This window comes from Xenopus laevis, chromosome 7L (genome assembly GCF_017654675.1).
Source record: "Xenopus laevis strain J_2021 chromosome 7L, Xenopus_laevis_v10.1, whole genome shotgun sequence".
Taxonomy (NCBI): domain Eukaryota; kingdom Metazoa; phylum Chordata; class Amphibia; order Anura; family Pipidae; genus Xenopus; species Xenopus laevis.
This window is the reverse complement of record NC_054383.1, coordinates 134698769-134724515: the sequence shown is the minus strand read 5'-3', so window position 1 is coordinate 134724515 and position 25747 is coordinate 134698769. Positions and strand designations below refer to the sequence as shown.

The 25747-nt window shown below is 34.0% G+C and overlaps 1 protein-coding gene across 13 annotated transcripts in view; it reads left to right on the top strand.

Annotated features, from left to right (window-relative positions):
• Positions 1–25747, top strand: part of LOC108696888 — a 369929-nt gene that overhangs the window by 112103 nt on the left and 232079 nt on the right. For all 13 annotated transcript variants that reach the window (XM_041569828.1, XM_041569827.1, XM_041569829.1 and 10 more), the window contains 28 exons: positions 252–281; positions 907–963; positions 3480–3509; positions 3871–3921; positions 5319–5342; positions 5612–5662; positions 6758–6787; positions 6975–7028; positions 8057–8086; positions 9101–9154; positions 9920–9943; positions 10620–10670; positions 11193–11222; positions 11467–11520; positions 11875–11898; positions 12535–12588; positions 13628–13651; positions 13740–13790; positions 15050–15079; positions 16556–16609; positions 17343–17372; positions 18278–18331; positions 18705–18728; positions 18855–18905; positions 21362–21391; positions 22797–22850; positions 24572–24601; positions 25669–25722. In XM_041569828.1, coding sequence (XP_041425762.1) covers positions 252–281; positions 907–963; positions 3480–3509; positions 3871–3921; positions 5319–5342; positions 5612–5662; positions 6758–6787; positions 6975–7028; positions 8057–8086; positions 9101–9154; positions 9920–9943; positions 10620–10670; positions 11193–11222; positions 11467–11520; positions 11875–11898; positions 12535–12588; positions 13628–13651; positions 13740–13790; positions 15050–15079; positions 16556–16609; positions 17343–17372; positions 18278–18331; positions 18705–18728; positions 18855–18905; positions 21362–21391; positions 22797–22850; positions 24572–24601; positions 25669–25722 — 1134 coding nt within the window. The remainder of the gene's footprint in view (positions 1–251; positions 282–906; positions 964–3479; positions 3510–3870; positions 3922–5318; positions 5343–5611; positions 5663–6757; positions 6788–6974; positions 7029–8056; positions 8087–9100; positions 9155–9919; positions 9944–10619; positions 10671–11192; positions 11223–11466; positions 11521–11874; positions 11899–12534; positions 12589–13627; positions 13652–13739; positions 13791–15049; positions 15080–16555; positions 16610–17342; positions 17373–18277; positions 18332–18704; positions 18729–18854; positions 18906–21361; positions 21392–22796; positions 22851–24571; positions 24602–25668; positions 25723–25747) is intronic.

Sequence of the window (25747 nt, the reverse complement as noted above, 5' to 3'; positions counted from 1 at the left end):
ATTGGCATTTAGTATGCAAATACCATATTGATTACATCACTTTAGGGAACAAAGCGGTGGCAAGTAAGAAAACATTGAGGAAACTTTGAATGGCACTGCAAATGACACAAGCAGTTTCTGGAGAAATTAAGTCAGCGATTAGGTACACGAGTGGACCCTCGATTAGTTAAACACAAAAGCAAAAAAAGGCTTTCCTTGTCCTTTAAATAAATATTTCCATTTCTAATTTATCCTATCTACCTCTTCTTCAGGACCTGAAGCCCCAGTTCCTGACAAGAAAGGTAATTAATGAAAATCATTTCACCTTATATATATCCATACTGTATAAAGAAGAAAGCTTGCCTGTTTGATTTTGGAATATAACTTCTCAGTGACCCTTCATTCATACATAAGGATACCAATAGGTACAATGGAATAGTTCAAAAACATTGGATATCCACTTGTAATGGCCCTGTGTATTTTGGGTCACAATCTCAAATGTTATTTTATGTTACCACACAGTCGCCAGACTTTTGCTACAACATTTTGCACAGAATAAACATGCATGTAGAGGTTTTCAAGGGTCCTGATCTGAACTAATGATTGCTCTTTAAAATTCTTTTATTTTAAATATGTAACATTAATGCCTTATATATTGACTAGTTATTAATAAAAGTACATTTCTTAACATTCTAATGCAGAAAACATAATATGAAAATTCTACAAAATTGTAGTTGATTTGAAATACTAGGTGCGATTAAACCAGAAAATAATAGAAACAACATTTTTTTTGCTATAAACATTTTTTTTGATTGAAGGTTATTTAGCTATCAATTCCTATATGTCTTTTTACAATTATTAATAAATAAGTTGACCTGACTTAATGTCTTGTGAAATAGCAAAATAAGAAGTCATTTTTCTTTTTAGGAATATGGATCATAAAAGTAGAACTACCAGGAACAGGAACTGTTACATATGAAGGAAGTAAGTAAAAAAATGTAATGATATTTACAGAACACTAAGGGGCAGATTTATCAAAGGTCGAAGTGAAGTTTCGAGCTATTTTTTGTGTACTTCGGCTAGGGAATAGTCATACTTCAATCTGAATTTGAAAAAAATTCGAAATTCGAAGGTCGAATTTTTTTGAAGTACTGTCTCTTTAAAAAATCGACTTCAAACATTTGCCACCTAAAAGCTGCCGAAGTGCTGTTTTAGCCTATGGGGGACCTCCTACAAACTGTATGGAGGCAATTGGGAGAGTTTGGTTGATCAAAGGTCGAAGTTAAAAAAACTTCGACTCGAAGTAGTATCGTACGATTCAAAGTAAGATCGTACAATTCGAAGTACGATCGTGCGATTCAAAAAAACCCAAAAGAACTTCGACCTCCATTCAATTCAATTCTTTTTGAATTCAAAGTTTTTTTAAACATCAAACTTCGACCTTTAATAAATATGCCCATTTACTAAACTTCGAAATTCGACCATCGAATTGAAAGAATTCGATAGTCAAAGTTTTTTTAAAATTAAATTTAGCAGTTTTCGATCGAATTAAAATTGTTCAATCAATTGTGGAAATCGTTTGAATTGAACGATTTAAAAAAAAAAAACACTTTTACTTCTAAAAACTTAGCCTATGGGGACATCCTAGAACCTATAGCCAACATTTGGCTAACATAGCAATTCGACAGGTTTAAGGTGGTGAAGTACTTCAATTTTCAAATGGTCGAATACTTGAAGTGTTTTCAATTCAAATCGAAGTCGAAGTCGAATTGGGCCTATTTGATGGTCGAAGAACCCAAAAATTACGAAGTTTTTGAATTCGAAAATTCACTTCGAATTTACTTCGACCCTTAGTAAATGGGCCCCTGAGTATGATATTTAAATAAACAGCAAAATAACACTATGTTGTGATTAAACAACCAAAACAATAAAAAAGCTGTTTAAATTTCCAAATAATTTGCATTGCAACCATTTTATATTAATGTGGAAAATATTTTTTACCATTTACGAAAGTCCCCCATGAAAGACTGTATATTAAACAAGAAACAATTATTATTTTGGGGGGGTGAATTTCTCAGATTGGTGCTAATGCTAAGGTGCTAATGAACTCTAGGGGTCAGTTTAGTAAGGGTCAAATTCGAAAAATCAAATTTTTTTTGTGTCAAAATTCACACATTAGAATTTTAATCCCCCTATTCAAATTTCATCCATGGACACAGTCCTAATACAAATATTCACCACCTAAAACCTGGCCAGTTCATGTACAAGTCAATTCAGAGGTACGTTGAGCCATTGGGAGATGTTGATAGCCTTCCTGAAATTTGAGGTTTTTTTCAGAGAAAAACTCGAACTTTACGATTTGAATTTTTGGAACTATGCAATGGAATACTAGACATTCACATTTTTCTTAAATAACCTCCCAGTCAGATTGTGAATATGTTCGAATTTATTAGACCAAAAAAAAAAATCACATGAATTTGAAATTTGATCTTTAATAAATGGGCTTCCCCCATTATTAAGAATTCATTGAATTCTCCTGATCAATGCAGTCAATTTGGTGTGGACAAAATGGCACAAAATTAGTAAATATACTTTGTGAATATTAGGGACATTTTTCTGGTCAGGAAAGTACTAAAGGGGTGGCCCAAAGTTAATTTGGGAGGGCCTATTCATCAAAATTCTAATTTGTGAATTTTAGTGGTATTTTCAAATTTGAACAAACTCTAACTCAATTGTTTATTTGTAAAATAAAATCAAATATATAAAACTTGATCGAATAAAACTGTGAAAAAAACCTAGAATGCATTGAATTCTATACTCTTTGTCATTTTTAATGTGTCTACAAATTCTCAAAATATGGAAAAAAAATCTCTTAAATTTTGCCTAGGACAGCTCCCATTAACTTATACATGAACTTGCAGATTTTTTAGATGCTGAGGGTTTTATGGATGCAGTTTTTCTGCTTTTTTTGTGCTTAATTAATATTGAACATTTGAATTTTAGTGCACAAATTTCTGAAAAAATGCAAAATTAGTGCTTTGATAAATCACCCCCTTAGTTTGTTATACAATAGCCTATCCTTAGCAACTTTTTTTTTGCCTTCATGCTTTATTTTTATAGTTTTTAAATGATATGCATTATTCTTCTGCCCTTTTCCAGCTATCAGAGGGGAGTCACAGACAAAAAAGCTATTGCTTTGTGAGGCCAAGGTTTCATTGTGATTGTCACGTTTTAATACTTTCTGGTCAGGACCTCTACTATTGATCTTTAGGGGCAGGTTTATCAAAGTTTGAAATAAGAGCTCGCCACATTAACATTCCACCACTTTGTCAAACTGTTGGGAATACTTTCCCAGTTCATATTTTTATAAATCAGTCTCTAAATATTTGCAACATTCACCAAACTATAGAACATTTTATGTATTTCATTTCTATGACTTTTTATTTCTTTTAAGAGAAAAAATATTAAAGCACCATTAACTTTTTACCTTTATTTCTCAGTACCAAAACACCCACTCCCTGATTCAGATGGTGAGTTCAATTCTTGATCAAATTGCTTAATGTGCTTAATTGACACGATTAAAAACAACATATGTTATTATACAATCTGGGCTTATGGAAATCATTTAGAAGGCAAACATATAAGTAACATTTTGGTTTGGATTTGTGTCCTTTCACAAGACAATAACATAAGGCAAATTGAATGCATTACAAAGATTTAGCAAATGAGGTGCAGTGTGAACTATAAAAAAAAGTAAATATTTTTAACAAATACAAAGTGCTCTTTTGTACTTGCATATTCACACAGATATATTTACAGGTAGTCAAACTAGTAAAGTTAATCATAGGTATCTGGCAAAACTAATTCAAATTTTACATTTTTATTTCAAAGATTGGATCGTAGAAACAGAGGAATCAAGTGTTCCAGTACCATATGAAGAAAGTAAGTCTATCAATATATATATATATATATATATATATATATATATATATATATATATATATATATATATACTAAACAAGGTAGCCCCAGCACTCTCAATCTATAACCCCCATAAAAAAATATTCTTGCACAACTGAACTGTAACTTTCTTTAAAAAGACACTTTTAGTTACAACGTTTATACAAAATATAAATAAGCTGATGTGCCCCATCAAGGCAGTGTCCATGCGTGAGTCCTATCTAAGTAAAAAAAGTATTATCTTTGGGGGGAGAAAGACCATACCTGCTTTTCTCTTTATTTAGCATGATCTCTTCCAAAGACACCATTAGGCAGAGGTTGGGAGAGCCTGTAGTAAGCACAATACACCAGGAAAAGCCCTTTAAGTTTCCGCATAGCCAGTACAAAGCAATACCTTAGAACTATGCCAGTGTTAGAGTTCAGAGGCCATTTAATAGTAGAAACAGTCTAGGGGGTAAATTTACTAAAGAGCGAAGTGGCTAACGCTAGTGACTTTGAGCCAGCATTGCCACCCACAGGGACATCGCAGCCGCCAATTCGCTAGTGAACGGGACTATCGCTAGCGGTCATTCACACTCAGTCGCCCGGCGACTTTTCAATCTGGCAAACGGATGTTACTCTGCAAATTCACTAAAATGCGGATTTTACTGAACGCTACCTCTTTTGCCAGAAATGCCTTTGCCACCTCAGACCAGGCAAAGTGCTATAAAGCAGCTAGATCTTCCTACATCATATCCAGTGAGCCGAAAATGCATCAAAGTTCAAAAATGCTGGCAGCTTTTCTTTGTTTGAAGCAGAATTGCCTGCAAAAGTCCTGACAAACTTTAATTGGCTGACAAAGTTTTTTGGGGTAACAGATTTTCTCCACATATTTAATAACATCTGGAACATTCATTTTACAGTGGGCTCATGAGTAGGGAATTACAGTATATTTACTCACTTGTCTTTATTAAGGTTCCCTGGACATGTATAAGAAAAAGTGTTAACTTTAAGCATTTGCACCAACATTTATAATAAAGACCTCCATACAACTTCAAATTACCTGCCGTATACAAATTGAGCTCAATATCACTAGTGAATTTTTTCTAGGCACAGACGAATGCTAGCGCATTTTAGCTTTGAAATGCTTGCACTGCCAAAGTAACGCTAGTGAAAAGTCGCCAGCATTCAGCATCCGGAACAAAACTTTGCATTTTAGTGAATTAGCATATTTGCATCACAATTGTGCCTGACGAAGTGGTGCGATGTGTGCAAATCGGTCGCAGGCAACAATTCACCCTTTAGTACATCTGCTCCTAGGCCTTTTTGGAATTGTATGTGTTCATTTTAACTTAATTATTAAATGTAGAAATCATTTCTCTTCTTTGGATTTTTTCTAGAACCAGAAGCTCCACTTTTTAAAGGTAACCTAGAATTATTCTTATTATCTGGGAAGACATGATCAAAAGAAACCTAGTATAAAACTTGTATATAGTTACCATTAACAAAGCCTTAATAGCTTTCATTAAAGACTGAAACCTTGAACATTTATATCTATTTTTTTCTATAAACAGTAAAGTAATGTAGTAATATATTTTTTTTATATATTTGATATACAGTTTTAGCAAATAAACCGAATAGCTTTTCTTGTTCTTAAGTGAAAGGCAATCATATTTTTTCTATTGCAAAACAGATTGGATCATTCAAATGGGCCGCCAAGGTCAACCAACCAAGTTTAGAGGAAGTGAGTATATACAGTACTGGTATGGGATCTATTATCCATAATGCTTGGGACCTAAGGTTTTCTGGATAGGGTGTATTTTTGTAATTTGAATATTCCAAAATCTAACATTTTGACAATGTTTTATTATTACAGAAACAAAGGATAACATTTTTAAACATTTTTTTATTATCTTAAATGGACTCCATGGGAGTCATAATAGGAGTCCTACCCATAATTTGGAGTTTACTGGATTGCAAGTTTCAGGATAAGGGATCCCATATTTGTATCTTCATTTTACAACATATATAGCACAAGACATAGATACTAGATATTAACTGTTTTTTTGGGGTTTTTTTTTTACAAAACCCACTTTTTGTGAACTTGAATCATGGTTTTAAATTTTTAATTTTAATTCTTTTTTTAATGTTAAATATAATCTAAATTTAATCTAATATATATATATATATATATATATATATATATATATATATAATGTTTTGTAACTTATATTTTTATTGAAGAGTTTTTCAAAGATACAAGCATATCCATCATAAATAATAAAGTTACGATATAAAAAGAAAATTACAAAGAAAGAAAGATCAATCACAAAACAGAAAAGAAAAAAGAAAAAAACTCGCATGATGTCTGTGGATAGAGTAGATAAGTATATGATGAGCTCCACATAATCCTGACCATTACAAATTGTATTTTACAGAGTATAATTATACATGTTAGCACTCAGATACCCTCAGACCAAATATTAACATAAAATACCCTCACCACTGTTTCCAAATTAAGTTAAAGTGAAACGTGGCTATTTTAAATTCCCAGCAAAAATAATAACATGCCTAGCTGATAATTATTTATAATTAGTCTACAGTGTATGTAGATTGCTTGATTAAGCTCAGGCAAAATGCAAACACCAGCCTAACAGATGGACCAGAGCTGGGGTAAAACTTAACATTATGAGGCCACTCCATCAGTTAGGGGGGTGTTGAATGAAATAAAGCCTCTTAATTCCCAGTTAGACCAAGTAATATATATATATTTTTTAATCTACGTTATTATAGTTGTTGTTCTTAATATTTGATTTAATATTTTCTTAATATTTTCTAGAACCTGATGCTCCAGTTCCTGGAAAGAAAGGTACATTTCAAATATGTTGACACTGAAAGCATTATTTACAAAACAATTCTTAAAACAATAAAATATGTACATATATTTACATGTAAAGGATCTTCATGATTTAATATTTAATTGATATTGATGTTTAATTTCGTTAAGCAAAAAATGTCTTATACCATAACAAATACCATATATTTTTTTATTATAGGAGTGTGGGTCATGAATGTGAGATTCCCAACAGAAACCAAGCAGTATGAAGGAAGTGAGTATATTCTGGTACTATATTCTAGCTGAGTTACAATCAGGAGCAATCCTGGCCCCTCCGCCGCCTGAGGCAGCTTGGTGTTGCTGCCGCCCCTCCTTCCCCAGTGTGCTCACCTTTTTGTTCCGGGGTGGTCCACGAAGGCAGCGGAGAGGGATATGACGCTAGCGCAGAGAGCATAATTATGTTCTCTGCGCTAGAAGAACTGAATTTCCGGTTTGAAATTTGGATCTTATATTACCAGGAGCTGCATTTTTGCCGCCCCTGGTACCTAGTGGGGGGAAGCCGCCTGAGGCGAGTTACTCAACTCGCCTTATCGGTGGAGTACCCCGTGTTACAATTTACAGAGTTTACCAGCTGACAATAAGGCAAACCTGAGAGCAGTAGCAGGAGAGATAGAGAAATATCTCTACATGTACATGTCTACATGTACATAGCTTTGCCTATGAGAGTCAAATGGAGACACCTCACTGGTGTCACATACGGTAGAGCACTTCCTAGGGATTGGTAGCACTAGATAGGTACCTAATATTTAGGGACAGAGACAGGAGGAAAGTGTTGGAAGGGTTACTGTCTGCTCTGCTCTCATTTCCCTACAGAAATAGGGATTGGTAGCAGTAGATAGGTACCTTATATATAGAGACAGAGAGAAGAGGAAAGTGTTGGAAGGGTTACTGTCTGCTCTCTCTCATTTCCCCTACACAAATAGGCATTGGAAGCACTAGATAGGTACCTAATATATAGAGACAAAGACAAGAATAATGTGTTGGAAAGGTTTCTGCCTGTTCTGCTCTCATTTCCCTACATAAATAGGGATTGGTAGCACTAGATAAGTACATATTATATAAAGACAGAGATACTATGGGACAGACATCAAAATGTAAAATTAAAGCTCACCAAAGAAAAACTCATTTTATTTATCCCAGCGTATTTATCAAATAGTGAACACTAACTTTTACACTTTGATAAATCTAAGTGTGCATAACTAATAAGTTTGCATAACTACATTTTTTTATGTTGTATTGCAGTACCCCGAACTCCATTAGAAAGTATAGAAGGTAAGATAAAATTCCATTTGTTATTTCTGGAAAGACCACAGTGTACATTTAATAAAGCATGTCTAAATATACTTAAAATGTAAGAAAATGTAAACATATAAAAAATATAATAAGTTAAATGTAAGTTGAACTTATTATTATCTATTAATTCAGACAAGGTACTGTAAAAGGTTGTCATTGGTTCTGCAAAACCTTGGTTGAAAATATATATCTTTCACTCTCTACCATGAAAAAATACTGCATGGGGCATATTCATTCGAATTGGACTTTTTACCATGATTCTGCGTTTTTGTGCTAAAAATCATAATTTGAGTTTCTGAGACTTTTTAAAGATTTCTTTAGGACAAAAAACTCAAATGAAAATAAAAATCGCTACTTCAAAGCTGCCAAGCTCATAGAGTTCAAACTATTTTTCATACCAATTCAAAATTTGTGAGATTAATGGAAAATGATGGGTAAATTGTGATTTCACTGCTTTTTAGGTTTTTTTAAATATATTTTTAAGCATCAAGTTTTTGCATTTTGAGTTTTTTAAAAAATGAATACACATTTGAGTTTAGTGAGTTTTTAATTTTTTTTTCGATTTAAAAAACTATAATGGAGATATATCTGTCTCCACACTGTACTCGCCCCTTGTGATTCTGTAAACAATGTAATAAACAAATCTAAAGTAAACTGCAGTAATAACAATCACCATGCCTGTAAGTAGTGATGGGCTAGTGGTGGGCGAATGGGTGACAATTTTTTTTTGATGCGCGATAATTTTTTTTCACCTGTTGGAGTCTATGGTCCTAATTTTCACTTCGAAAATTGGCGAAAAATTTCACTCATCACTACCTGTAAGTAATAATGCAAACATTACAGGTTGACATTTTACTTACATATATTGTATAAAAAAAGTTTTGTTTGATTATATTTACAGATCATAAAGAAATTTTGCTTTAAATTTCCATATTGTCGCTCTTTTAAATGAAAGAATGAATTGAAATTAAATAAAATGAATGTTGCATTTAGGAGAATGGATTGCAGAAACAGAGGAGCCCACAGTACCGATACCATATGAAGAAAGTGAGTAAACAATTACTAAATGACTAGAAATGTTGTTTTATATACTAACTTGCTACAACTGCCTAAAGTTTTAGCAGTTCTACAACATTAATGATTCATACTTTTAGTTCATGTAGAAGTTAATGGAAGTTCATTTTCTTATCTTGCAAAGACCAGCCTTTAGTTCATGGTTTTAGAGGTTTTTGGAGATCAGAACGTACAGATTTTTAATTTGTTCATGAAACATTCCGGGGTTTACAGTTTTTGGACAGCTATTTCCATTAGTACTTTTTTTATTCTGACTAGTGATGGGCGAATTTGCGCCGTTTCGCTTCGCCGAAAAATTCGCGAATTTTGAGCGAAATTCGCGAAACGGCGAAAAATTCGCGAAACGGCGCCGGCGTCTCGTTTTTGACGCCGGCGCCCGTTTTTCCGACGCCGGCGTCCGTTTTTGGCGCCGGCGCCCGTTTTTGGCGCCGGCGTCCGTTTTTCGGAAAAAAAAAATTTTGACGCCGGCGAATTTTTTTGACGCGAATTTTCGCGGACGATTCGCGAATTTATTCGCTGGCGGCGAAACGCGCAAATTCGCCGCGAATTCGCGCCTGGCGAATAAATTCGCCCATCACTAATTCTGACCTTTTGATAACTTTCATGGCATTTGTGCTTTTAGAGAAATAGAGTTTAATTATGATTTCAAAAAGCTCTAATAGCACTAAAATTCAAACTTTAATAAATGGGCCTCTAAATGTAATGTCTATTGAATTTTTCTATTTTTTTCCCCTCTAGAACCTGAAGCTCCATTATCTAGAGGTACAGTAATTATCAAATTCAGAAGCTTTTTTGGGTTTTGGGTTATACAGTTACACCTGTATACAGAGTAGGAAATTACTTTTAATCTGTGGGCCTGATTTTGCAATTGCAATCGATAAAAATCATTAGGATTTATTAACTTAATGATTGATCCATAAAGAATTTAAATGACCATGGACCAGCCAAATCAATATTGCTAGAAAGTGGAATCAATCTGTGTCATATTGTATAAATATTAATTGAATCCACTAGAATTTTTTTTTTCCATAATTCATTGACTGTGGGATCCGATACTTTATACCAGTCATTCTTTGGGTTTGAGGTATTGAAGCCTTAGAACACTTGGACAATGTTAAATAGTTTCAATAAACTTGAAATTGGTCAAATTGAATTAAATTTAATAAAATTCGATGAAAAACTGAACAGCAAGGAATCACCTTTCAACACTCAAGAAATCTTACGTCAGCGTCTTAGTTGACATAATTAAAAATGTCAAACTAATTATTATTATTATTATTATTGAAGATATTAGTCATGAAGTCATGACAACATAATTAGGCTGTATCCATTATGCAGATGTTTTTACTACAGTATTATGCTATGAGAAAGCATTTTTCTGTGTTTTTTGTATCCGAGACTGTAACCAATAAAATGCCTGTTACTTCTTGTGTTTTAGACTGGATTTTTGAAATTGGACAGCCAGGGAAGCCAACAAAATTCAAAGGGAGTGAGTATTTACATTTGGTTGGTTTCATTGGCTTATACAAATATATGACTCTATTATCTTGTGTAAGGCATGCAGAAAATATTGAATAACCCTGCAGTACCCCATACAAAAGACTCATGTCCACGTTAGCCTTTCTGACTTAATATGGCAATATGGCATAATGGCATTACCCTATATTATTTTGCAACACTGCAAAAAATCCATGGCCCCATTCTCCTAGATTTTAACCTCTAGCCAACATGGCCTATTGATTGAGCAAGCTGTTGGTGCTTGGTTTGTGCTTGTAATCAGCTCAATATGTTGCTTCATAAATGAACTGTAAAAGTAAAAATAAACTGTAATAGTAATTATTAAAGCACCTTCTTTTCATCATTATTTATAGTGTATGGACAAATTAGAAATCAATCTCCCCAGGTTGCTATCCCCATAGTATGTCTCATGAATGTTATTGTGTTCCCTGAACTCTCTTATTGGATCATGTCATTACTTTTATTACTTTACTTTATTTTATTTTTCTTTTAGGACCTATTGCTCCAATCCTTGAGAAAAAAGGTAAGTTACAAATCCCATTTTGGAAACAAAGAGTTAATATTTACAAATGCAGTTACTGTAACTGTAATAAACATTTAAGTGAAGTGATAGTGAATAATTCGCTGCAGAATAGTGAAATAACGAGGAACTGGGAACTCATAAATAGTCTTTAATTATGTTAGCAATATGGCATTCATTATCACGCTTTCAGTGACTCTCTGTTAGTCTGTAAAGTAAAAAATAATTGTTTTATTGTTTCATTCAGGAGTATGGATCATAGAAGTGAAACTGCCAACAGGGACGGTGTGGTATGAAGGAAGTAAGTATTTATAATATATATATATATATATATATATATACACACACATATACACAGTTTGGGTTCACAGTTATTAATCTGCTTAATGTGAAGTTACAGTAACCTATTTCTTGGGGCTTTAGATGTCTATGTAGTTTAAAACAATGGTGGGCTGGCCCATACAGACTTAATAAACCAAACCATTGCTTTTTTATATCTCTTGGTCTTGTAAGGGGACACGAGTGCTGCTCCTGATTCTAAAGCAATACTATGATAGTATACAGTATATTGATTATTTTATGTACAGTTACAAGTGTTTTTCTCCAAAATTGCAATATTGTTATTAAATTTACTTGTTGCTTCTCTATTACACAGTTCCTTCTGCCCCATTAACAGAAGGTAAGATAAACCTTTGTTGAATTCTAGGGAGGTAATTTATAATTCCACATTCATTTTCAAATTTGTCATACAGGAGGTACGGGATCTTTTATCTGAATCTTTTATGCCAAAACCCCAAATTTTTATTGTTTTTTTACAATAGAATTCAAATTTTAGTGGGAAAAAAACAAATTTTTCAGGATTTATTATACCCCAAAGATGGAAAAAATCAGAATCCAAAAACCTGGCATCTCAGAACTGCAGAGGTTACATATAAGTTAATTTAAGAAGTCCCGAAGATATCTTGATCTGCGCTGGCTTTCATCCAATAATCCGAAGATTTTGTGGTTTTTGGGTGGAAAATCTGAAAAATCCATACGATTCATTTTCTTCATTATTTTTTCGGGTTTTTTCCTTAACAGGTAATTTTTGGGAAAATATATTGATAAATAAGGGGATAAAACCAGTGCGGAGTAGTTTTCAAAAAATAATGACATAAATTCGGACTTTGATAAATGGGCCTCTAAAATACAGTTCTAAAAATTCCAAAAATATATAGTGAAAATAATAGTGAGCAGTGAAATTTCATTCTGACTAACCTTGTTGAGTTCTAATGTTACCCTTTATATTAATATATAATATTTGTATTACCTTTAGGAGAATGGATTGTAGAAACAGAAGAGTCGACAATGCCAGTGCTTTATGAAGAGAGTGAGTAGATATGTAGCAGGCTGGAGTATCCCACTTGTTATGCCATAATGCCATATTTAATGCCATATACATATACTGTATTTACAAATATTTGATGCTTAAATTAGCTTTAATAATAATACGTAACCACATATAACACCAGGTACCGTATATACTCGAGTATAAGCCGAGTTTTTCAGCCCCAAAAATATGCTGAAAAACTCTACCTCGGCTTATACTCGGGTCAAGTGCAAAAACGGTCGCCGGTGTCTAAGAATAGTCGCCGGGGTCTAAGAGTAGTCGCCGGCGCCTAAGAATAGTCGCCGACATCCAAGAATAGTCGCCGGCATCCAAAAACAAGACGCCGGCACCTCCAATGGGAGCAGAAACCCTCAATTTTTTGATTGAAACTTACCAGAAGCTGCTGCATTTCTCACCCTAGGCTTATACTTGAGTCAATAAGCTTTCCCAGTTTTTGGAGGTAAAATTAGGTACCTCGGCTTATACGCGGGGTGGCTTATACTCGAGTATATACAGTATTTTCTTTAAAGTCACTGAGGGGCTCTGTGACCATAAAAGGCACAAGGCTGCAGACTGAGTTATACAGGGAACTCTGAGTATCACTCATGTATTAAAAGGGATAATGTACCCCCTACTGTAAATGATAAGGATATTAGAAGTCACTGAGGGGTTGTTCTGTGACCATATAAAGACACAAGGCTGAAGGCTGAGTTATACAGGGAACTCTGAGTATCACTCATGTATTATAAGGGATAACATACCCCCTACCGTTATGTGACGATGCTGTCACATATGGTGCTGAGTATGAATACTCAGCAAATTTTTTAATAAAAATTGTACATACACATATATATATATATATATATTTATATATATTCTACAGTCTGGTAATTTCCCTATGGGACCAGACTGTAAATTATATCCTTATAAATAAAAAAGTTTATATAAGGCACCCAGTATTTTCCTAAAATTACATATTTAACAAAAACTTGAAAGCATGAAAAAGCATTACCTGGTTCTGATTTATATTTCCTTCCAGAACCCGAAGCCCCAGTGTTTACAGGTAATAAACAAATTGGAGATATACAATAACGGAAAACATTTCACATATTTCATATGTTCACTTGCATAATGCTTTATTTTGTGTTTAGATTGGCTCATAGAAATAGGAGCTCCAGACAAGCCATCAAGATTTAAAGGGAGTAAGTATAGAAGTATGCTTGGATCTTACAATAAAGCCTATAATTCTGTGTGTGGGAAGGTACAGTTGAAGCAGTTGGGATTTCACATTTGACCAACCATGTAATTTTTTACATAAGTCCTGCCTCTAGATGCCTCTAGCACCACCTAGAGTTTAGAAGCAGGATTTATCACTAAAACATGGTGCTTGGACACTGTGCTTCAAAATATGAAATCTCAATGGCTTCATCTGTAGGTGAAATTCTGTACAGAAGCCAGGCTATTACCGAAATCAACATAACCTCACATAATGGAAGTCTAGCTTGCTTCTGCACCTCAGCTTGTGCTCCGCCAACAAATTCTCAAAATTGAATTGTGAATAATCCAAACTTGATTCAAGTTTTAATTTGAATTTCGAGATTTATCATACTCTAGCCCTTTAAGAACTGAAATTTGACTATTCACCACCTAAAACCTGCCGAATTACTGTATAAGTCAAGGGAGAGGTCCAGGGATCAATTTGGTAATTTTTGCAGCCTTTCCTCAAATCAAGTTTTTTAAATTCGAAACGAGTTTTTCTCATTCAAATCAAATTCTATTTGAGTTTTCGGGTTGATTCAACTGGTCTGAGCTGAGAAAATGTGATTTTATTAATACATGTCAGTTGGTTGAATTTTGAATTTATGGAAGTTTTAAAAAATACACATGAATTCAAAATTTGACCCATAATAAATGTGCCTCTATGTCTCCCAGACTGAAGTAGTCTAAACTGTTTTGTTGCTCATCTGCATTTTGGGCATTTTGAAATATTCGCCATTGCAAAACTAATTGCAAAAAAATGGTCTGTGACACTAGCTAGCACATTAAATTCGAAGATTGAGTCGCAAAACAAAAATGTAAAATACAATCTGCAGCACAAAAAGTATTAAAAGGTAGTGATGAGCTAATCTATACCGTTTGCTTTGCTGAAAAATTTGCTAAACACATTGAAGTCAATATGCAACACATTGTTTTGACGAGCAACAATTTTTAACTGACACAACTCTTTTTTTCTCACTATAAATGCATTAAAGTCAACGGGAGTTGTGCTGACTTTATTGTCTGGGCGACTTTTTGTCAATGGGCTTTTTTTCTTAGGCAACTTTTTATTGTCTCAACATCTTTTTTGTTGCAGCAAAACTTTGTCAATGCAAATCCATGCCTGCTGAAAAAATTCTTTCATCACCAGTTAAAGGTTTTGACAAGTTATAAAAGTTATTTATTTAGTTCCACTTCTTTTTAGAACCCGTTGCACCAGTACCAGGAAAGAAAGGTAAGCTATATATCTGACTGCTCCTGTCTATTGACATAAGTATATTGGATACATGTAATGGGAAGCCAACTTTATTTTATGGATTTTCATAGTATGAATTTCTATGAGTTGAGTACAGCCGATGACCCTAAAGGGATACTGTCATGAGTTTGACATGAGTAGTTTTTAATCTCCGTTCATTATGCATATCCTGTACTTGCAGAAACAGCCAGCACAGCTTCATGCAAATCCTTTCAGAGAGCCATTGCCTTAGCTATTTATTTCTTATCCTGAGGTCATATATGAATATACTGATAATTTCTCCTGCTGGGTGCTATTCGCCTACCTATCTCTAGGTGGCAATTAGAAGCTTTGTCAGTGGTCCAGACTATTTCTAAGGTAAACATTCTGAAGAATGCTAGAAACAAACTACAGCCTTCAGGTAACCTACTTTTTAGAAGGGTAAGGTGGACTGTCACCTTACCCTTACCTGGATGACAGCATAGCCAGGTTTGTCCATTTATCCACTTGCTAGAAATCACAATTGTGTCTCCATTGACATGTGCTATTAGCCTAAAGCAAAGCAGTATTAGCAGGAGAGGAGTCAGGGACAGCTGTTATCCCACTATTCTGAGGCCTGGCTAAGCAGAAAAGACTCTGTATGCATAACCCTTGGTAGGAGAAGGATACTAACATCAAACTGCAGGGCAGCAGTAAAGAAAGTCTACACTAGAAATTATATAATACTTCCATTAATTGCCATGGGTTCCTATAATTAAAAAAGCATACTTTATATAGCTTCATATAGCCATTTATAAATGGTTATGATTGTTTACCAATAAAGTTTGCTTTTAATTACAAGAACCCATGGTGAGACTCCCATTAATGGAAGCATTTTATAGTTTATAGTGTTGTGTTGTCTATTCTTCCATTGTCCCCCACACCATGTAGAAATAAAAGCATAATAGTTTAAGAAAATAATGTATATATATATATTAGCTCTAGGGGTGTAGGGAGTGCTGGGTAGCATCTCAGAGTATTATATGTTTAGTAAAGGAAGTCTGTAACTTAGCTTAAATCATGAGTGTAATGTGGTAAGAACTGTGGTCTTTCCATGTAAAACGCAGCACTATTATATATTGTTGAAATATCGTTTGTAAAAATATCTCCAAGTCTAATTGTAGCACAGTTCTAACCATTGCATTATACAAATCATGAAACTGAAGGACTTTCAGATAAATAACTGGAATGGCTTACCTGCTGCCACAATTGTAAAGTTAGATATAAAAGATACACCTGTTTTTCTAAAAATGTATTTCAGTAAAGCAGTATTAAAAACTGAAAACAGCATTTTTCCTGATAACCATATCCCTTTAACAGTTTAAGCAATCAATCATTTACAGACTGATTGTAATACTATATATATTAATTTATAATATGATGGTTTAGTGATTGTTTCTCCATCTGAATAAAGGCGAAATGTATGTTTCTCTTCAGGGTATTGGATTATAGAAGTGAAAATGCCAACAGGAAAAGTACGCTATGAAGGAAGTAAGTAAATATTATTTTGATTCGCACCTATATCTATATCAATTTAAAGTTAAATGAGATACTGTATAATATCTAATAATTCTTCTTTTAAAAATGTATTAAAAGTGTATATCCCATTTGCAAGACCAACAATTCTATTTTCTCCCCCTGCTTTCATTGAGTATGGTCACCCTACCATCCCTTTCCCCCTGGTATATTCTTAGCAGTCCTAGTTTAGTTATGATGTGGTGCATGATGCAAGTTGCACATCATCATTGGTCCATCACAAGCTACACAAAATTTACTTTAGCCAATACAAAGCCAAGCATTCAATATAAATTATTGGTTATCTATGAGAATGTGAGACCAGAAGAGCAGAAACCCAGAAAATATTGAGTGCTAAGAAAGGGGATGAAAATTCCAAGACTGCTATAGGGAATGATGAAGGGTAGAAGGTCAAATAATGTGTTAATCTAACTTTAAAGAGTCAATTTTTATGTTTTTAAAGTGGCATTTCAGAATGAGAGTAGCATTTATGATGCGGTATATGTGAAGTAGATGTATTATATCTGACAGTAACCTTGACTGTGAAGTTTAAAGTATCACTTTCCTTCATTCTTTTCTTACTATTCATTGAGTGTTTTAAGTAGATGTATTACTTTAGTATTTGTTTGATATTTCAGGGCAATTATAATGCACTGTAAAATATGTTAATTATTCAAGACAAGTAACTTCTTGATATTCTCTTTTGTAGAACCTGTTTCTCAATTACCAGGCACAGAAGGTAATATAAGGGTCATTTTCTATAGTTTTAGGAAACATGTCTTGCCTATCAAGAATATTTAAGGTTTATAGAACAATGTCAGAGTACCAAAATATCATTATTTCTATAAAAGCAGGATCTTTATTACAATAAACTGCAATTTCTCCTATGCTAAAAAGGAATTCTGTGGTTGTCAGATATAACTAAATTCAGATTTCTTCAAACCATGCAAATTAATGATGGAATATATTACAATTTATGTTATTGGTAGAGGAGAGAGAGATATGATAGATGGCAGTAACCATAGATACATCTCACCAATACTGACCTGTTTATATTTGAACAATATTTATTTGCCCATTAAATGTCATAAATGTTCCCTAAAGGAGGGGAAAGACAAACATTTAAATTTTCGGGTCGGAACCATTCAATCGAATATTAGACATTTGAATTTTTTCTTAAATCACCACCCTGTCGAATTGTGAGTATGTTCGAATGAAAAAAAATTCACGTAATTTCGAAATTCGACCTTTTATAAATGGACCTCTTAATATAAACAGTACAGTGAACAGTATGTTGATATTTGTATGTAGTTGTAGATTTGTAAAATATTTGTATGTCAATAGTGTAAAACGTTTCTAGATTTTCTAATTAAGAGTATTTTAACAAACTGCCACAATTTACAAAGGATTTTCTGCTTTGCCAAAAGGCCCAATTCATCAGAATTGATTTGACTATTTAAAGCAGTAGTATACCCCCTACTTCAATGAATAAGGCTTGGGCTTAACATAGTTTTAGTTATTTTATTCATGAAATGTCTTTTTTTTTTGCTCTTTATTGAACTGGTATATAAAGGATTTGAAAATAAAGTTTCAATATGACTGTCAGATGAATCCCAAACAAATGCATAGTCTTATTATTTTTAGGAGACTGGGTTGTAGAAACAGAGGAGCCCACTGTTCCGGTACTATATGAAGAAAGTAAGTAGATAATGTATATATATATATATATATATATATATATATATATATATATATATATATATATATATATAATGATTTAGGATCAAATATAAAAAGAAAAATAGGGCTTATTTGTCTCTGTATATTTAGATAAGGAATATATTATATTAGCCTAATCAAAGTAATCAAGGAGAAAGACAGTTTTTTTCTGAGAACAGTCAAGTTCACTGATACAGTGGGTTATTTAAGATACAATCTCAGTTCTCATTAAAACAAATAAAAAACAGCTGCATGTGTTGCCACTATGTACTTTTATATATGATAATGAATAGTAAAATTGTTATTGGACTCTGGAAAAAACTAATTTATTGGTTTTGACCTGTTTTCTTAGATCCGGAAGCTCCAGTGTCTACAGGTAACTTCAGATCATCATTGGAAGGGCTTGAGGACAGAAAGTCATGAAATTTTTCCTATAGTTAAAGTCCTATTACTTTTTATTTGACATTGTGACCAACAAATATATCAATTATTTTTGTTTCAGATTTCATCATAGAAATAGGTGGTTCAGGCAAGCCAACCAAATTTAAAGGAAGTAAGTACACAGAGTGTTCCTAAATTACACATAACATATATTGTGCCACAGAACTAAAGGAACCTCAACACCCACAGGGGAGAGAAACATTCAAACACAGTCTTCTAGACAATCTGCTTAAATGTTAAATGTACTATCCTCTAAGAAACAATTTCCTGGCAGTCAGATTTTATACTGTATGTATGCTAAAATGCAGAATGCTGAGAATCCTTTATATTAAAATATATCTGCTTGATGTTAGCATTTTTAACAGAGTTTTGTCAACATTTAGGCGGTTATTTATCAAAGGTTGTGTCTGTGAGGTTTTTTTATACCTCGAATAAACTCACAACTCAAATGTTTTCTCAAATGGAAAAAACTCGAATCAGTAAATTCGGGGTGAAAAACCTGAGTATTGAAGTTTATAGAGTTTTTGAGTGAAACCCACCGAAAAAACCCAAACATCCAGAAGGCTACAAACATCTTCAAATGGTTGAAGGGACCTCTGCCATTGACTTCTACATGACTTTGACAGGTTTTAGATTAAGTATTTTTGAATTCAAGCTTTATTTACAGCTTCAGGGTATTATAAATGTAAAAAAAATCAGAGTTTAAAAAAAAAAACTAAAAAATTTGAGGGTTTTTTTACCCAAAAATTTGAGTTTCTACTCACATAGTTACATAGTTACATAGTTACATAGTTAAATTGGGTTGAAAAAAGACAAAGTCCATCAAGTTCAACCCCTCCAAATGAAAACCCAGCATCCATACATACACCCATCCCTACTTTTAATTAAATTCTATATTCCCATACCTATACTAACTATAGAGCTTAGTATCAGAATAGCCTTTGATATTATGTCTGTCCAAAAAATCATCCAAGTCCCTCTATCAGCATCACAACATCACCCGGCAGTGCATTCCACAACCTCACTGTCCTGACTGTGAAAAACCCCCTACGTTGCTTCAAATGAAAGTTCTTTTCTTCTAGTCTAAAGGGGTGGCCTCTGGTACGGTGATCCACTTTATGGGTAAAAAGGTCCCCTGCTATTTGTCTATAATGCCCTCTAATGTACTTGTAAAGTGTAATCATGTCCCCTCGCAAGTGACTTTTTTCCAGAGAAAACAACCCCAACCTTGACAGTCTCCCCTCATAATTTAAGTCTTCCGTCCCTCTGACCAATTTAGTTGCATGTCTCTGCACTCTCTCCAGCTCATTTATAATCCTCTTAACGACTGGAGTCCAAAACTGCCCCCATACTCCAGATGAGGCCTTACCAGGGACCTATAAAGAGACATAATTATGTTTCATCCCTTGAGTTAATGCCCTTTTTTATTCAAGACAGAACTTTACATTTGAAAAAACACAACTTGAGCTTTAATAAATAACCCCCTTAAAGAAAAATGTCCAAAACCATTACAAAAAGCATTTTACCTGTATATCAATAAGGTTAATAAGCTATCTCCATATAAATTAGTAGATTTACCAACAGATATATAAATATGGGACCTGTTATCCAGAATACTCAGGACCTGAAGTTTTCCAGATAATGGATCTATCCATAATTTGGATCTTCATACCTTAAGTCTACTCGACAATTATTTAACCATTGAATAAACCCAATAGGCAGCTTTTGCTTTCAATGAGGATTAATTATATCTTAGTTTGGATCAAGTACAAGGTGTTGTAATTATTATAGAGAAATTTAGGTTTTTTTGGATAAAAATTAGTCTATAGGAGATGGCCTTCCCGTAATTTGGAGCTTTCTGAATAATGGGTTTCTGGATAACAGATCTTATACCTGTATTCATTAATAGCTGATGATAGGGGTAATTTATGATCACCAAGTGCTCTATTCTATACACAGTTGGATATGTTGGTCACAGTTGCTGCACAAGAAATAATCCCATTCATTAAAGCATCCAGAGCTGCTCCTTACATTTGGGTAGAATTACACCTAAAGCAGCCTCCTTTTATGAATTGATTGCCAATTGATGCATGCAAACCATGTAGCTACCCCTATATATGAAGGTAGTGGTAGCTCCAGGATTCCCACAAGGGCCTGCATCAAGTGGTGCAGTGAACTTGTGGCTAGAGAATCAAATGCCATTTTGATTGCCTATAAATGCACCACCACATGTCCTTCTTGAGGCCAAAATTCTTCTTGAATTAAATAAAAAATTGTTGGTAAAAACATGGTAATTGCATCTGAAATGTTGTGCACTGCACTTAGCTGTTGTAAGTAAACCCCTAATATAACATTTATATAAATTACCATGGATTTTCCAGCTAGCATTTATTTTAAAGCAGACCAAGCATGTAGATTTTTGCATCAGGGATCATTCCAGACCTATAGAGCAATGTGCCTTCCATGCAGAATTGCCACATTTTCTGCTCTCCATTGACCAACCACTGTTTTTAGAATTAAGATTCAATTCTTGCTTTGAATGGTAACTAACTTTTTATCATTCCACAGGACCTGTTGCACCAATTCCTGGAAGAAAAGGTATAATAGAAATGTGATGACCTGGTGATCTGGTTTCAGTTGACTACAACAGTATAATTGTAGAAATATCATAGTACACAGAAAACAAATATTTGAATAGGGTCATGTCATAGGGTACATGGCATAGTCTGTGTTACTACATAAAGCAGTGCATAAAATAGAGGATTGCTTTAAGATTTTACCCAGTCATAGCAAACAAATCCTGAGCTACCTACTTCCACTGCCTGCTTTCCTCAGTGACTCATGGGTGCCATTGGCACTTAAAGGCACATTCATCAAGGGTCGAATTTCAAATTCATTTTTAAAACTAGGATGAATAGAATAGACCCCAAAACTAAAAAAACTCGATTCGAATTTTTTTTCTCCAAAAAAACTTGAATGTCATGAAGGCTGCAAACAACTCAAAATTGATCCCTGTCTCAGATTGACAGCAATTCGGCAGGTTTTAGGTGGCGAATAGTCTAATTTGAGTTCTTAAAGGGACAGAGTATGATAAATAATTACATTTTTTTTTAAAAAAAACTCGAATTGAATTTGAATAATTCCCTAGTCAAATTTGACAGTTTTGATAATAAAAAATGAGAAAATTTGAATTTCTGCCCCTTAATGTAGGTTTCCTGCATTACAGGAGGCCTAGCCAATCTCTATACAGTGGGTGGGATCCCAGTTGCATATTATTTTTAGTATGCTTGCTATTAGATTTCTTAGATTTTCTGTGGGTGCAATGAACTAGGTAGGAGCCCCCTATCAACAAACATACACATGTGGCCTCCATGCCCCTGTTCCCCCTCTGGACCAGTGCCAGTGTAATGAAATGCCTGATATGTGGTGGGATTGCACTCACCTGTGGATTGACGGAAGGTGTTAGCAGCAAAACATGTTCTGTTATTGCAAACCAAAGTGGTCATGATGGGTCCAGAAGGATGTTGGCAGAGTGTAAAGGGAGTGGCTGCAAGGTCTTCTTCTCTGCTAGTTATGCTACTGGAAGGGGCCAATCTACTAAGTGGGTGCTTGCTGCAGATACATTGGTTATGTTTACCGGGGACCACTTGTCAGTCACAAATGATGACTTCTTGAAACTGTGTCACATGACATCTAGTAGAAGTAAATCTAGAGCAACTGGATTTGCTGATTAAGCATTGAAGACGTTTCACTACTCATCCGAGCAGCTTCTTCAGTTCAACTGACTGGTACAGGAAATCACAGGACATGCCCAGAACTCATTTGAAAACAGAGACAGATTTCTTAATCAGTAACCATATTTAATTGGCCAGGGGGTATCTTATTAACTAATTTGAGACTTCCCCCAATGTCCTTTAAGTATTAATTGGCATACTATTATGTGCTGTTTGGCTTCTGTGTCAGTCTGTACAGAGACACATTCATGTTTTCTATTTTTTTTCAGGAATTTATACTATAGAAGTAAAATTACCAACAGGAACTGAACTATATGAAGGGAGTAAGTAGATTTAAGATTAATTAATGTTTACAAATTGTTTGCATAGTAAAAAAAAACAAACTCACCTAATCATAATTGTTACTTTGACTTATCTCTGTCATGTTTCCTCAAAAATCAGAATTAGAATTTATTCAAAAAACCAACTGTCCTAGAATAATCCTTTGACAAAATCAATGGGAATAGTATTGTATGTCAATTATATCAACAAGCCAATGACATCCTCATTCTATGAAAATATTATAGGGCTGTCCAAACTGAGGTCTCCAACTCTACAAGATTCCCTCCAAGTTTGCCTGTAATTTCCACTGATATCATTGTGTAACATCAGCTCAATATAAATAACCCCTAGATATGTTGTATGTTAGACAGTTTCAAAAAAGATGTTATCGATATTGGGTTGTGAAAAAACAACTTTTTTACTCCCCCAATGTAATTAAAGGGGAAATGGTAGAGGAACACCAGTCTATTGTCTATTTCTGTTTAATGTTAAGTGTAGATAGCCTATATTCCACTTTACCCCTACTGTTTTGGAAAACAAATCCAGTGTGATAAGTCATACAATACACATAACTGGCCCCAAGTCCCCCTGTAAGAGCTGTGTACTATCTGAATCCTGTAAGCAGACTAAACTGGGCTTCCTCACCAAATGAGCAGTATTTGCTGTGCTTGGTTCTATTACAGATTTGGATTGGTCCCTATAATTGCCCACCCAGTATGTCATGTAATTGCCTTCTAAAAGCTGCCTTTGGATTTGGCAGAAAGAATCAAACTTTGTTCTGCATTTACAAAAGGGCTGGTCCCTTTCTGACTTACGAAGGCAGATTCCAAGAATTCAAAAAATGTTAGTCATTTTGTACACATGGAAGATCACCGAAACTGCCCAGCTGTAACCACCACAGCTGTACCCACATGTTCCATTGACCTACAGTAGCAGTGCCCAACCCTAGCATCATTCACATTCAGAACCACCATTATCCAAATTAATTCAATGATGTCTGGTGCACAGTGGTAGAGGTCCAGCAACCAAAGGCACATAGAATTGTTGCAAGCAAGGAACATCCTCACATGGCCTGATATTGTCACAGGGGTAATTTATTGTTAGAACTTTACTTGAGATGAGTAGTTGTATTAAAATGAAAAGATTTTTTAAAAATAACTTCATAATAATCATTGTGAATTGTGTCTGACATGGAAATCAGACATGGGTGTCTCCAAATATAACCTTAAGTCTATTAAGAAATATTTAAATATTAAATAAATATACCCTATAGTAATTGGTTGCCTCCCATGAGGATTAATTAAAAATAAGCTGGGAACAAGTGCATGACTCTGTTTTATTACTACAGAGAAAAATTAAATTATTTAAAAAAAATTAAATTGATTAAAATGGAGGCCGTGGGAGATGACCTTCATGTAATTTGGAGTTTTCTGGATAATCAATTTCCAGATAATGGATTCCATACTTGTATATCATTAATTAGCACGTGTTGCTGGAAAGGCAAAATTATCTATTTTACTGTATCATGGAGTAGAAAAATAATATACTGTATGAATAAATCTTTACAATATTGCAATTTCATACTAAAAAAAAGTATGTTTGTTTTTTTTCTGGGGTTTAGCTGAAACTTTATTTAGATGTTATTTGGAAAAAGGAAGTTTTTCTCTATTTTGTTTTAGCTAATAACTATTACTGCATTAACTTTCTGCTTCCCTTTTTGTAGAACCCATATCTCCAATTCCAGGGACAGATGGTAAGTGGAACAAATATTTCTCTTTATTATTTTAATAGCAAAATATGAGGGAGGGGGTTTTAAAAATCAAATATTACAATTTTCAGGTCCCTTAACAGTTTTACAACAAATTCATCTCACTGTTTATTGAGACAACTAGCTTCAAAGTGCAATATGAGAAATTAACCTACAGGCCCATCAGTAAAATATTATAAAATATGGCCATATACTTGGATCTCTGAAGTGTATCAGTCTGCTTGACCAAAGAAACAGACATCATACTGCAAGAAAGAAATGGTTGAAAATTGGGACATTAATGACATACATATTGACTTGAAGATAGAAGATTTCTATCCAACCAACTTTTCCTCTATAAAAGTTTAATCATTTACATACAAATTCAAAAAGAGAAAACTCATTAGATCTTCACTTTATTAGCCTTGAATCATTTGCCATGACCTCTAGGCAAAATTTTCAAGGCAAACAAAAGTGAAGGTCTAATGAGTTTTCTCTTTTCTAATTTGTATTTGAATGATTAAACTTTTATAGAGGAAAAGTTGGTTGGCTAGAAATCTTAATCTTGCCTGACTGATCCAATAATGTTGCCCCATATTGCATGTGCAGGCCTGTCAGGAAAGGACTGCATTAACCTCATCCAACAGGATTTTCTAACCTGTCTGATAGATACAGTATGTGGCTAAAAATATTGGTAAATTTTCACTCATAGGCCAATAAGCTGCCAACTCAAACCCTTCAGACTGCTTTAATTGGCTAGTGTAGGGGCCATTTTAATAGTCTTTCCCAACCAATTAGCCCGCATATGGTCGACTTTGGTGGGAAAGAGTACAGGGCTTCTTATTTGGGTAAGATTTGACACTTTCCCTGTAAAAATAATCTACTATACACTTGTAGAGGATGAGCTTCAGGTATCAACTGCCATTATTATTCATTGTTATTACACGTATCCTCTTATTAAAACAACAAAATCCATTCAATTATCCTATGGTACAGTAAAGCAAAGCATGCACAGTATAAAAACCTTCTTTGTGAAATACAGTCAATATCTTTATTTTTATCATTGTGTTTAGGAGACTGGACAATAGAAACTGAGCACCCAACTATGCCGGTGCCATATGAAAGCAGTGAGTAGCTAAGAGATATATGTCT